General features: G+C 40.8%; 1 protein-coding gene across 1 annotated transcript in view; it reads right to left on the bottom strand.

Moving 5' to 3' along the window:
* The window catches only part of ABCD3 (ATP binding cassette subfamily D member 3), a 41604-nt gene that overhangs the window by 7260 nt on the left and 19315 nt on the right, over window positions 1-15029 (bottom strand). Inside the window, exons 5-19 of the mRNA XM_077332947.1 lie at window positions 13793-13862; window positions 11665-11762; window positions 11373-11496; window positions 10488-10544; window positions 9925-10067; window positions 6858-6927; window positions 4782-4851; window positions 4396-4493; window positions 4209-4300; window positions 3618-3706; window positions 3460-3532; window positions 2730-2793; window positions 327-404; window positions 179-244; window positions 3-92 (exon numbers count right to left, since the gene is read on the bottom strand). Of these exons, the coding sequence (XP_077189062.1) occupies window positions 3-92; window positions 179-244; window positions 327-404; window positions 2730-2793; window positions 3460-3532; window positions 3618-3706; window positions 4209-4300; window positions 4396-4493; window positions 4782-4851; window positions 6858-6927; window positions 9925-10067; window positions 10488-10544; window positions 11373-11496; window positions 11665-11762; window positions 13793-13862 (1282 nt within the window). The remainder of the gene's footprint in view (window positions 1-2; window positions 93-178; window positions 245-326; window positions 405-2729; window positions 2794-3459; window positions 3533-3617; window positions 3707-4208; window positions 4301-4395; window positions 4494-4781; window positions 4852-6857; window positions 6928-9924; window positions 10068-10487; window positions 10545-11372; window positions 11497-11664; window positions 11763-13792; window positions 13863-15029) is intronic.

The raw sequence follows: 15029 nt of genomic DNA, 5'->3' as shown, positions 1-15029 counted from the left end.
ACCTGGTCAGATATGCCTTTCTTTTTCTGGTCTTCTGGAGCATCTGGATATATTACTTGGTCTCTTAATGTTCCAAGGGTCATATATGGTCTCTAAAAATTAAAATACAGGGGGGGGATCAGGAGTGTTTGAAAAATTGAAGCACACAAAATATAGGTGAATAGGTGATTTTCTTTACCTGGGGTACATAAAACAGCTTTCCTCTCTCAGGTTTAGTTAAACAGCCCCCAAAAAGAGGCCACAGCTGCAATAAGAAAAAAAATCGTAAGGATGTGGGAAGTTGTGACTTTGTTGCTGTCAACATTCTTACACTTCTATCTACTTACCTCGCCAAGAACACGAAACAGTGAACTCTTTCCACATCCATTTGGACCACAAATCAAGACATTGGCACCTGACCTTACCTGGGAATAATAAAATCAAAGAAACAAGCATTTAAAAATATTTCTAAATGAAGAACTGCAAGCATCTGCTCAGTACACATGTGGCAAAGCTTGAAGCATGTATTTTGCTACTAAATTAGTTTCTCTATTGTGAAATGGAAACATTCAAAAGGAGAGTTAAGAACACCAGATGATTTCCATTCGTTAACTAATCAATAACTTTTAAGGGTTGTCTTCTTATTAGTTTTCTATCCTGTCTTTCTGGAATGCAAAACAATGTACCTGTAAATTCAGCAAAATGCTGTCTCATGTGCCTTCTAATCATAACCTGTATGACAGTCAGATGATTCCCTTTTCTATAATCTAATCTGTATTTGTAAGCATTGGTTTAAATTCTTTTTTTTCTAATTTAATGTCCAATGAAATTTAAAAAGTATTAAGATAGAGCTGTAATAAACAAGGAATCCCCTAAAGGCTTTTTTGTTGTTGTTAAATCATGTGGAATTCCCTTCTAAAGGTTTTTGTGAATTTGCTGTTAATGCTGGTACATCTGCATGGCTAACTTTGGGCCAGAATCAGAAGAACATAATCCCAAAAAAGCATTGGTCAGAAAATTTGTCTACTACATGGCCAAATATCTAATAAATTTGAAAAATGAAATGCTTTTTCTAGAATCATAAATTAATTTTGAGCTTGTATAATATTTTATAATAGCTTTGTAGTTTATATTTCATAATTTTGTTTGTATTAGTTTTATTTCTATATTGAAAATTAAAATTAAAAAAACAAGAAAATTAAAATTCTCCCCACCCTGTGAGGTAGGTGAGGGGACAGAGCTCAGACAGCTCTATGAGAACAGTTCTAATAGGACTGTGACTAGTCCAAAGTCACCCAGCACACTGCATAAGGTGGAGTGGGAAATCAAACCCAGCTCTCCAGATCAGAAGTTGCCACTCTTAGCCACTACACACCAAGGAATCAAGAAAGCAATAAAATGAAAACTGCAACCCTAAAAATACTTCCGAGAAATATCCCATCATAATATGACTTCTGTTCAAGCATCTTTAGGATTCAGCTGTCTGACTCATAGAATACATTCATTTACATCAGATGATGTTCAAAATTGTTCTCTATGATTTATGGGATTATGTGGATAATAAAAAGTTTCATATTTCATTAGTACTTTGATGCAATCCAGAGAAAGTAGTGTGTCCAAAACTTTGTTAAGGAACCCCTGAACTGTACCGTAATTTTTAAAATGAAGACCATAAAATATTACTTAACCATACAAGTTGTTGGTCAGCTGTATTTTACTGAGAAATATTCTAATGGATATTTTATATCAACCTACTGGAGATTATATATGTTCATATACACATACATAACAAAGAGCCAAGGCACATTCAATTTACAAAATAAACTGGGGACCACTAACTAGATAAATGTGGGGTTTAAATGACACATTCAGCTTTACACATAATAAGACTAGTAGCAAAGCCCATTTTGAAAAGGGGCTGTAGAAGCGGAGGAGGGCTCCTGCAGAGCAGGGTGGCGAAACTTGCTGGCTGGGTCACTGTGCTCTGCAGGAGCCCTCCTGCTTTTGCTCCCATAGAGCAGGAAGGACCAGCCAGTGAGCTGGGTTGGATGACCTGAGATCTCCTGGTGGCAAGGAGGCATGGGAGCATGACGTGGCCATAGCGGAGCACAGTTGGATAGCCCTTCCTACCCTCCCAGCAGCCAGGAGTGCAAGGCAAGTGTGACAGAGCATGCCTGGAAGGCCTTCCCCATCTTCCTGGGAGCAAGGAGGCCAGGGAGTGTGAGGCAGCCTTTGTGGAGCATACCTGGATGGGCCTCCCTTCCCTACTGGCAGCCAGGAGGCTGGTGAGCGCAGTGTGGCCACAGTGCAGTGCAGCTGGACAACCATCCTTAGCTCCCCAATCTTACCTCCTGCTGGTTTTTCCTCCTCGTGCCATGTACCGGGAAGTGACATGGAGAAGGAGGAGCAGGGTGGGGAAGAGCCTCTGATTGGCCCTCAGTGGGGGACTGCCATCACCCTATTGGGGAGGTGTCCACCAGTGAGGGACAATCAGAGGCTCGGCACTTTGGCAGAAGGACAGTCATCTTTTTATATGGTATGATCATGACTCAACATATGGTGGGATTTTCCTAGGAAGTACTTTTTAGTGTTGCAGTTTTAAATTTGATTGATTTCTTGATTCCTTGGTGTAGTGCTTAAGAGCAGCAGCTTCTTATCTTATTTTTTAGTACATGGATTTCATAGGCATTCACTGTAACTTGCGAACAGGGCTTGTATTTGGAATGGAATAGTGCTTGTCATAAACGTACCTCGAAGTTGAGGTTTTTGATTAATATATCGCCGTTTGGTGTTGCTAATGGAACATGATCAAACCTGCAAGAAAATTGGACATATCACCATTATTACTGGAAGAACAGGCTCCTATTGCACAAATAAAACAAATTCAAGAGGCTTGTGATATAACCATACTAGAAAGTAAAACAAGCATGGCAGTGGGTTCTACTCAGCCAGTTATGAAACTCAGTTCTACAGAGTGGGAATCAAGAGGATCCTTCTAGCATCTTGTAGGTCACTTCTGTTCCCAGGAATGACACATTGAACAGAACTGGGGAGGAAAATATATCTAGCCAAATACTCTAGATTGGATAAAGAGAACTGTAAAGAAACACAACTCCTTTGTGTCTAGACCACTCTAGTTGACCATTAATCTAGGAAAACACGGACTTATTCCATATTTATTTTACTTTTGCTGTAAAGATGTGTGCTAGAAGAAAAAGCTCTTGGGTTTCAGACAGGGCAACACCTATAACTGATTAATCAATGTTATGGAAAGGTTACACTGAGGCCTGCAGATACCCTTAATTTAGATTAAGGGTTAACTTTGATGTTATTTTAGTGTGTGCTCTTTTGTTACAAAATATGGGGCATTTTGAAGCTCCTGCTTATACACTGTGACCACTGAATTAAAAACAAAGTTTGAAAGGCTTCCGTTCAGCTTAATTTAAGAAGTCTAAAAAAGAAAAAGTCTAGTACACATACTTGATAATGTTATCTGCTATGACAATTTTTCCAGCGCCAGGAATCAAGGGGACAGCTTGCACTATTTCTGTATCTTAAATTAAAAACAAACACAAACATTAGAGAATGACAAGAACGTGTGCCTTGAGTAAAATACATGCCATAAGCTTGTTAGTTACCCTTTTCTTGTGCTAACATGGTACGCTTGTATTTGCCACTGTTCAAGTCCTTCAGTACTTGCATTAATTCTGTAATTCGAGCTGTGAAACTGAAATTAAAGTCAACTCATTAAAATGAAAAGACAGTAAGAAATGTTCTTTAACCATTATACTATATGCTTCAGTGGGAAAAAATAACTCAAAGTACTGGAAGACATGGTGCTGCAAGGAATTCACATTTACACAGTGAGACTTAAGAATCTTGAAACATTGTTCCCTGCAGCATTAATGTAATTGGTCAAGTGCCCTGCAAGTACTCTAAATTAAAAGCATATGGAAGATTATCTATCTTAATCAGACAATATACAAAGACCAAGCCCTTTTTCAATGAACTAGCACCCAAGTCTTGTTAAAGTTCAAATATAACAGCAGACATGCATTTCAAGGTAATTAAGGAAAGTCAAAAAGAGGCCCAGATGAGAATCATATAGCAGGCAAAATAGCAGGAACTTCTATATAAGTTACTGAATCTTGAGAATTACTGCAGATATGGAACATTGACAGAGAATAAATGAGGGCTTAAGGCTAGTAAGTGTATATATTTAATCTTACCCAGCCAATCGCGTCATTTCACGACCTGCCAGAACTATCCTTCCCAGTGCCTGGGACATCCTTAGTAACATTCTTCCACTTTGATAGTAATCCTTAAAATAACAAGATACAGGATTGCCCATGAGTGAACTACCAGACGACCTGCCACCCTCTATATATGAACTCATTTCAGGAGCATAGTACTTACTTCCAGAAGCTCTGCATGGGTACTGTTCAGATGGCGGGGGTGAGCATGGTTCAAAAAAGGGCGGCTAACAACAAGATAACCAACTACTGTAGCAAGATCTACAACATGAAAAAAAAAAAAACACAAGAAGAGACAGTTGGGTGCAAAGTGATTATGATTTTTAAGATACATTAAAACAGAGGCCTTCAGCCTTTGGGTTGGGGTCTATAGACTGATGGCAAAGCCCAACAAGCTGGGTTGTGAGCCTCCTTTCTGTGCGGTCTTCTGGAAGCACCCACAGGTGGAATCATAGAATTCGAAAGGGCCAAACAGGCCATCTAGTCCAACCCCCTGCTCAATGCAGGATCAGCCTAAAGAATCCAGGATAAGTATTTGTCCATGCTTACATTTGGCAATGATGGTATCTATAAATCCCATGGTAAACCGGAAGAAAATGAAGTTGTGCAAGTGCTCCACCTAGTGGAAGACAAGAGTTGGTAATTATATCGAAACACTCAATGACAAATTCACACTTCTGAAGAGCAAGCCTGATTCTCAAATAATCACTTAAAATGTAAGCATGCATTTACAGAAAATGAAGTACAAGACACTACTTAGCAAGAGTGGGCAATACAAATCCCACAGGCCTCTTTGGGCTCCCAAGTCCCACTAGTCCTTGTCAATACCCTAAAAATAACCACTTGAACCTCAGGAAAGCAAATGGAAAAGTCAGATACACTGAGTGCAATACAATTCTTTTTGAATAACATATCCTTACAATGTTTATGAAAACAGTACTTCTGTTTATTGCATATCTCTAAAACCATGTGATTTCTCATGTAGCCATGATTATGCTGCAACAGTCTAATAGCTCAGAGTCTCATGGTGTATTAAAAGCTATCAGATTTATTATCAGATTTAGGAGACAGACGTCTATTACAGGAACCAGTCTTTTAATTAGAAAAGCTCATACTACAATCAATTTATCAGCTTTTGAGACACATCATAAAAGAATTTGGCTATAAAAGGAAGGAAATCAAGGCAAGAAATAGTCTGAGATTTAGTATTTAACAAAAGGAAATGGAAAACTAACATCAAACAAGAAGGTACATGACAGTGGCTGGCTTATGAATTACTTAAAGTAAGGATATCATTGGGAGGACATCATTCATTGTGCCTAAAAAGATACAGATCTAAAGTTCTCAATTTTTTTAAAGAAGTTTATGAAATAAATTAAAATCACAGCCTACTTTATATATCAAAACAAGTGGTACCTTAAGATCAACTACATTTTTATTCAAGGTGTAAAACAATGAATTGGGAGTTACAAGACCACATACATGATAGATGAAGAAGAAGAGTTGGTTTTTGGTACCCTACTTTTCACCAATGGAGTCTCAAAGCAACTTAGTCACCTTCTCTTCCTCTCCTCACAACAGACACCCTATGAGGCAGGTGGGGCTGAGAGAGCTCTGAGGGAACTGTAATTAGCTTAAGGTTATCCAGTTGGCTGCATGTGGAAGAGGAGAATTAAAACTAGCTCTCCAAATTAGAGGCTCCCGCTCTTAGCCACCATACCACGCTGGCTCTCACAGCATAATAATACTGTGCCCCACTCTCTACTTAGGTATGTGGTCTTGTCATTTGTTCTGCTACTTCAGGTCAACATGGCTCCCCACTTGAATACCGTTTTAGTATGTATATACTTAGAAGACCCTACAAAGCTCAATAAGGGTTACCCCCCCCCCGCAGTTGTTGCATATCAGAGTGCAATCTTCACTTTCAGAGGGCAGACGTTCATTTTTCAATAAGCATTAAGATTCAGAGTACAGAATGGGCGGTATATAAATCCAAACAAACAAACAAATAAATCTGTGATGACATCAGATCCCAAGACTTCAGAACAAGCATTGATGCCCAAGGGGAAAGAAGAAGGTATAATTCCTTACTCTGCCTCCAGCTCCCCACTCTACCCCTTTTATCTAGGCCATACTTCTTGCAAACTAAGTTGACATCCAGCCAGAGTTACAAAAATGGAAGAAAGAAATGTTCAAAGAAGAAAAGTAACAAAAGGACAGTTTTTGCACCCTCCTTCCACTTACCATTTTGCTAGACGTCACAGCTTACTACTGTTTGGCAGAAATTCATGGTCAATGAGTAGATCTGCAGAGTTCTGCCCTTTGATCCAGGATCATCTAAATCAGGGGTAGTCAACCTGTGGTCCTCCAGATGCCCATAGACTACAATTCCCATGAGCTCCGGCCAGCAAATGGGAACTGTAGTTCATGGGCATCTGGAGGACCACAGGTTGACTACCCCTGATCTAAACACTCAAGTATTTCTCCTGCTTTCCCTCACACATATGTATATCACTGCAGCCTGTTACACAACCGGAGAAAACCCTACTGCAATTCCAATTGTTTAGCACAACCCTCCTTGCTAAATTGTTTTTGTACCAATAGAAGGCATTTTTACTGACTTACCAGTTTGCGAAATGTCTTGTGAATTGTCTGTTGTTCCCTTTGATTCCCATTATAAAAAGCAATTTCTTCACTATGAAAAAAGTATATAATGTTTAATATGTATATTTGTCTTTGACGAACATAACAAGGCCTAATCTACAAAGTGAGGTAGCCCCAACCCATGTTATAAAGAACCTTTTCCACCTTATAACTGAGTGTTCCCTTATTAAAATAATGGAAACTAGAACAGCAAGGTGTAAACTGACTTGGAGCTAGAACCTATACCTTTATTCTAATTTACTACTTATTTTAACAATTTTCTTCATTCATATCCCAACTTTCTCCCTGATGGGGACTCCTCTCCTCCATTTTATCCTGGCAGCAACCCTGTGAATAGGTTAGGGTGAGAATGTGTAACTGGCCCAGTGAACTTCCGTGACGAACTAGGGATTCAATCTGGGTCTCCCAGTTCTAGCCTGACACTCCAACCCTCAGCCACCACACAATGACCCTCACTGTACCCCCCCTCCCCTTACATAGGGAAAACATGATCCCTTGAAGCATTAAACTATGCAGCCCACTCCACCACCTCAGGATTGCATCACTTAATTCTGCAACATCTGTAAATTAGATATCAGACCTGTAAAAGTACTGGAAGCTGGTTTTTATATTTTATATTTTTACAGAATGGGAGATCCAGTAGATTGTAACAGACTAACGGATTAAGAAACAAGTGGATTTTTCCTGACTTCCTCCAACAGCCTCTTGCAAGTGCCAAATTAGTTACTACATTTATATCTTGTCTTTCTCACCAACAGAGACTCAAAGCGGCTTGCATAATTCTGCTCTCCATTTTATCCTCATTTATTTATTTTCTTATATTTATATACTGCCCTCCACTGTGGCTCAGGGTAGTTTACATGGAATATGGGAAATAAAGAACGATACAGTATAACTTGGTAACAATGTCAAATGAGTATCAGTGATGACAGAGAGAACAGGGTTTAACAACATCAGCATTTTAACAGTCCCATGGCTGGTCAGTTCAGGGTGTCTACTTCATAGGAAGGAGTTCAGGGGCCCCCATAGGTGTTGTTAGTTTTGGTCACCCTCAACCAAATGCCTGGTGGAAGAGCTCCCTTTTGCAGGCCCTGTGGAATTGATCTAGCTCCGGCAGGACCCTGATCTCCTCTGAGAGCTCATTCCATCAGGTGGGGGCCAGGACAGAGAAGGCTCTGGCCCTGGTTGTGGTCAGATGAGCTTCCTTGGGGCCAGGGATCACCACCCAGTTGGAGGTAGCAAAGTGTAAAGCTCTCTGAGGGGTATAGGGAGAGAGGTGGTCCCACAGGTACACTAGGTCCAGACCACACATGGCCTTAAAGGTGATTACCAAAACCTTAAGTCTGATCTGGAATTCAACTGGTAGCCTGTGCAGTTATTGGAGAAAGGGCTGAACGTGGGACCTCCATGGTGATGCTGTGAGGACCCTGTTCGCTGCATTCTGAACCAACTGTACTTTTGAGATCAAGGTTAAGGGTAGGCCTGCGTACAGCAAGTTGCAGAAGTCTAGTCTACAGGTGACTGTCATTTGGATCACTGTGGCCAGGTGTTCCGGGGCTAAGTAGGGCACTAGTAGTTTGGCTTCATGTAGGTAGTAGAATGACAGCCACACTACTCTTGTGAGGGAGGCATCAAGGATCACGCCCAAGTTCCCGGCGCAGCCAGCCACTGGTAGCTGTACATCATCCAGGGTGGGCAAGCATGCTTCTTTGCTTGGACCCTTCCGGCCTCCATCTTTGAAGGGTTCAGCTTCACTCTGCTTGAGCCACCTTATCACAGTTTCCAGGCACCTGGCTAATGCTTCTGGAGGAGAGTCTAGGTGTTTTCTACATCCCAGCCTGAACTTCTGCACCAGTTGGGCAAAACTGCACATGAAGATGTTAAATAAGATCAGAGAGGACTTCTCCCTGCGGGACTCCAAATGTGAGCTGGTGGCAGCATGATAGTCTCTCTCCTGGAGAAAGGAGATTAGCCACTGGAGGGCTGACTCCTGTATCCCGGTGTTGGTGAGGCGGTGAGCTAAAAACTCATGGTCACTTGTGTCAAACACTGCTGAGAGGTCTAGTAGCACAAGCAGCGCTGACCCACCTTGGTCCCGCTGGTTACGGAGATTGTCCATCAGGGTGAATAACACTGTTTCTACCCCATGGCCAGGCCCGAAACCTAACTGGGATGGGTCTAGGACTGAAGCTTCCTCCAGGAATGTTGATATCTGGTTCATGACAGCCTTTTCAACCATTTTCCCAATAAATCCTAAGTGCAAGATGGGTGGTATTTGACAGGCTCTTGCAGGTCCAGAGATGGTTTTTTCAAGCAACGGGTGTACCACTGCCTCTTTTAGCCCTTCCAGGAATTCTCCCGTTGAGAGGTAGAGGTAGATTATTTCTCAGAGGGGGGTCCTCATAACAACATTAGGAGGCCGAGTATATGAGGTCACCCAACGTCAAGGTCACCCAACAAGCTTCCAGGGCAGAGTGGGGATTGAAATCTGGGTCTCCCGAATCCTAATTTGACACTCTAACCAGTATTCTGCACTAGTTTTCTCTATCAACTTCAAGCAAACACCAGCAAAGCCATGTTCAGAGAGCTACAAAATTCATGCAATAGCTATGGGTGGCTGTGACAAGGAGGGGGCAGTGAAAAATTCACACTTCCTACCAGCAGCCGTGTTGACATAAGAGCATAGGATCTAACCCAATATTCTTACCATTTAGAACAGATAAGCAATTACAAAAATTTAAAGGTCAGGAATATGTGCATCGTTATTTCAGCATCTTTTTCTAGAATAAATCCTGTTATCCTAAGCCTATGTACTTGCATCTGGTTCACAGCACTGAATTTCCTGGCAAAATCTTCCATTAATATGCCAGCTAGCCAACTTGGATTTTTTAATTTTTATCCGGTCATACTGTAAAGACTCTTAGCAGGTAACGTTTTTAAAAATCAAAAACAAAACCTGTGAACTAATCTCAGTTCTCTATAAATATTCATGACTTTATTTACAGTTTGACTTCAAACAAGCCCATACCTGTTTGTAATGAGCCGTGAATTGACATATCTGTACTCTCCTTCATATTTTTGTTCTGCGACAGTCATCTTACCCGTGGGTCTTCTTAAATGTGTAAGGAAAAATCCTGAAAAAATCAAGTAGGCCATCATGATAGTAGGACCCTGCAAATATATAGGAAAGGAAAGAAATGAGACTAGGACAAGCTTATTACCAACTTAAAAAAAAAGATTGTTTTGTTGTGCTCTCAAAATGGCAGAGCTAAGCTCTTCTTTCCCCCCTCCCACAATTTCAATCATTTAAGCGCTCTTTTTTATTGAACATTTGAGATTTGACTAAGGTCAGGTAGGGGGGAACTATTGGGCTGCAGAGGGCCTGGCAAGGTTCTCCTTGTGCCGGTACTTCATTGATGTTAAATGGAAGGGCATGTCAGATGGGAGCAAGGGGTGTGCAGACACAATGCCAGCATGCCTCCACCCCACTTGGCCCTGCTACCACAGTTCCCTGATAATATATCCCTCATATCAGACAGTTTGAGTCCATATTCCAAACCATTCTATGGCATAACAAACATGTGATTTTACCTGCGCTCCTATTGAACTGGTTAGCTTGAAGATATATAGAACAATATCCAAAAATGGCTGCAAGAAAAGATTATATATTACACTTCAGATAAAGGATAGTACACAGTTAAAGAAAACCCTTCAAGTTGGTACTTTTTCATTAACCAGCTATTATGTTCTGCAATGAACCCAACACAACCTTGATAGTACAATGCTACAATAAGTGAATCAGAACTCTCTAGCAGCAAATGAACACATTTTGTTTCTATTTGTAAGACTAATTGATATGACCAACTAAGCTATGACAGTAAGGCCTATCACTTACCTAGTCAATATTCACAAATGTCTGCTGCTCAATATACAATTACAATTAGAATATTTGACCCTGATCTTTAACTGAGAAGTCTACCAGGGTCGCAACAGGAGAGCAACATTTGGGAAGCATATCACACAGCCGAGATGTGGTTTCATGGACAAGATGCTTTAAGCAATGACTGTGCTTGCAAGAATATCAGTGCAACTCAAATGGAGACATCCCTTCTAGAGCCTGTTAGTCAAAAACAGACTTAGAAGGGTGCAACTCTACTTAGGGCTGCACTTTGAGAAACTTAACTGTAATATCTGTAGTAGATGATGGATACTGAAGACCATTTTGTCATGCAATGCCAACATACAGGCTGAGCTCCTCTTTGACATGGCTGATTCAGGTCATTATAGATGGTCTAATGACCTGGATCCAGGCTTAGGGGCAAACACTTTGTATGAGGAGATTTTCATCTTCCCCATTTAAGTCATGCTTTATATTTCAGTTTTCAATATATGCCATCCCTTGACGCTTAATTAATGTTTAATAAAAAATGAGAAACTGTTTATAAAAAGAAAAGTTTATTAAAAAGGAAAACTTACCTTGCTAAGGTTTGAATATAGATCTACTATACTGTTACAAAACTTTTCTACATCTTGTGTAAGCAGCTGATCAGGATTAGCTATTCTGTTATCTAAATTCCCCATTTTGTAGTAAGTGTAAGTCCTAAAAGGCCAAGAAATCAGCAGTTTAGGCAATTTTACTTCATTGTCAATTTAAAACTCATAAATAGTACTAAAACACTTTAGCACATGGCTTATGGGTGTTTGAATTTTATGTTATTATTTTAGTTTAACATTAAGTTATTGAACATGAAAAATACTAATCACTTACTGAAGATACTGTTCATAAAGGTACTTGGTGAGTCGTACACGGAAACACAATTTAAGTTCATTCAGGCCATACTTCAAAAAGTTATTCACTAGGGAAATCTACAAAGAACAATAACACAGTAAGACGCAAACAAAAACAGTGAAATGAAGAATACAAAGCATCGGTATGCATGCAAAAATCTAAATTGCAATAAAATAAAATAAAATCCCAGATTAGGCCAGATTGCATAGTACAAATTGTGAAACTACAAAGCAAATATACTTTGTATGCTTCTCCAGGAAGTGTTTTCAGGATAGAAAGCTTTTAAAATGTTTTGATTTTAGATTCTTTAGTTGGAGGAGAAGGTGGTACATTCTACTGCTGAATTTTAAGAGGTTACTGAACTTAATTGGCCACTAAATTCATGCACTGTAATTATCTTGATTCAAGCCTAATGAGATCGGGGGAATTTAATTCTGTATGTTCAAAAGGTATCTATTAACGTCAATGGGCTTAGAAGGATATAACGGTTTACAACTGTACTGTCTTAAAAAAAACCCCTCCAACTGGATGTAAATAAAGCAATATATTAACAATACTTATATTTAATGGGGGTGCAAGCTCTAAGGCCTTACCAGAAATTTATTATGTGGAACAGATAATATACAGTATTTGCTGGCGTATAAGACTACTTTCCCCCCCTGAAAAACATGCCTCCAAGTGGGGGGGGGGTTGTCCTATATGCCGGGTGCACTTCAGTTGGGATAGACATAGCTGCCCATAGTACTGTAATGTAATGTAACAAACTCTATATTTTGAGTGGAAATGTTGGGGGGTCGTCTTATACACCCAGTCATCTTATACGCCGGCAAATACGGTAGTAATATTATCTATAATAATCAGAATTGATGCTTGTGGACACCTTTGGAATTCGGATACAGGAAAGTGGGCATAACTACAAAATGGTTGCCACAGGAGGTGAAGCCAACCACAAAATGGTTGCCACAAGAGGCAGAACCTACCAGAAAGTGACAGGGAATGAAGTCATGCAGGTCATGTCTTTTAAACAGGCTGTCTTTGAAAACAAATATATTGTATTAAAACAATCTGTTCCACTTAATATTTCTAGTAAGGCCTAGGAGGAGGAGCTGATCTCATGGCTTAAGCCCCACTATACCCAGTCAGGGTGGCTGAGTGCCTCCTCCTCCAAACAGCTTGCCTGTCTGTCCACAGCGACCAGCCAATCGCCTTCCATCCCCCACTCCTGACCACCCCCTCCTCCTTCCACTTCCTTCCGAGACTCAGAGGCTACAGATCCCTGCTTGTGTGAGAGCTGCCCCTGCCAGTGAGTTACCTGCCTGGGGGCCTCCAGCCTGCAGCCTATCCAGGTCCTGGTGGGGAGGGAGAGGCCACCCACAGATCCACCACCCCAATCTAGCACCTGTTGTATTCCTGAACGCAACGGGCTTTGTCCCCAGTGTGTATATAACAAAGCTTGCCTTCTATCACACTATGAAGATCCTTATGCTGCGAAGATAGGAGTTGCTAAAAAAACATCTGCACAGCCAATCAGATCCTCCAATGGCTAATCAGAAGTCCTGATGGATGAAAATCGCACCTAGTCCCATCTACTTTCTAAAAACATCTGGTGAGTGCCAGGGAGCTCCATGTATGGGACCCCTGCCCCTGCATGAGGCAAGTTTCATTTTCTCCATTTAAAACTAATGGACCCAATTCTGAGTGACACCAATGGCAACACAAGTCTGAATCATCAGAGAATGGCCAACAACTTTCCTGTACTAAAGGTAAGTAAAAAGGCTTTTACCTATTTTTATACTTCATTTGACATCAAATGCATATAAGAGACAAAAAGCTATTTCAAAACATTTTTTAAAAGCTCACCAGAAATGTTGCTACCGGTATTTTGAGTTACCTTTGCGAAAGGAGCACCTAAATGAGACCAAGAAATTTTCAGAGTATAAGCTTTTAAGAGTATAAGCTTTTAAGCTCCTGAAAACTTATACTCCAAAACTTTTGTTGGTCTCAAAGGTGCTACTGGACTCAAATCTGGTTATTCTACTGCAGGCTAATACATCTACCCTCTGAAATGTTTACCAAACAGATGTCAACAACAAAAAGCACCACTTACAGCAGGCATGGCAGCGATGAAGTTGAACAAGTACCTCTTGAAATCTTTCCTGCTGCGACCAATGATAGCACTGCAAACCACCACATGCAAAATGTTAGTGGCAAGAGAAGCAAGTCCTACCCAGCAATGCTTTCCAAAATGAGGCAGGTTTCAGATAAACACAGAAAAAGAAAGTTCAAAGAAAGCAGCAGGACCCCTTTCCCAGTATATTGGCATTACAGATGCGTTCCTACATCTGCTGCCAAAAAGGCAGCCAGTTGATGGAAGCCCACCCAACTTCTCACTGTTGCAAACTCACTATAGCATACGCAGCAAACTACAGATGCTGCGTATATCTAGAAGCCTTTGTTCTTCCAAATGTCATTACCTATCTCTAGAGCCGGCCCTACATGTTACCAAAAAAGGGGTTAATACCTAATACAAAAGCTTCAAGTCATGTCATCACCTTCCCTTTGCTCTAAGGTGCCTAGTTCAACTCAAATTCTATAGTGTGAACAATGAACTGGATCCCACAGATCCAACTGACTAAGCACCCTTTACTGGTAGAAGAATAACTTGTGTCAGGGGGATGTGCTGTTTTTAGCAGAGAAGATCCACTGGATTCAACCCTTTGTATACATTACCCTGCCTCCATATCAGCAGCTTCGGCTAGAGGCAGCAGAGAAGTACAAGTTATGACATCAGGACATAGCTGTTATAGAGGGGAAAGGTGGGACTATATACAGGTTTAAGGCTTAGAATTAGTCGTACAAATTCCAGTGGCCCCAGTGAATATAAACATTTTTTTGAAAATGGGATTAAAACTGAAAAAGGAGCTACGTCAAAATGTGGAGAGGGGGAAAAGGAGAGAAAAACATATATTGAACTAGGGAGGGCAAAAGATGGCTAGAAAAAAACAATGGCAACTGCTAAAAAAATTAGGGTGGAAGGGCTGGCATCACCCCCCCCCCCCAATCCTGGACAAGAATCATAGAGTTGGAAGGGGCCATACAGGCCATCTAGTCCAACCCCCTGCTCTACGCAGGATCAGCCCTAAGCATCCTAAAGCAAGGTTTTAACAAGGTTAAGCCCTCTGTTAAGCCCTCACAGCAAACTGTTGACACAGGAACAGGAACTGCTGAATGGAAATCATATTCTCTTTTAAACTAAGTTGGACAACATTTGTACCAGCTATCAGTTTTTCTTCAGAAGAGGTGGAAAGCAAAAGGGAAGGTCACCCATGCCATTCAGTACAATC

This window comes from Paroedura picta, chromosome 4 (genome assembly GCF_049243985.1).
Source record: "Paroedura picta isolate Pp20150507F chromosome 4, Ppicta_v3.0, whole genome shotgun sequence".
NCBI classification, from domain to species: Eukaryota; Metazoa; Chordata; class Lepidosauria; order Squamata; family Gekkonidae; genus Paroedura; species Paroedura picta.
This window is presented reverse-complemented; position numbering and strand designations above follow the sequence as displayed.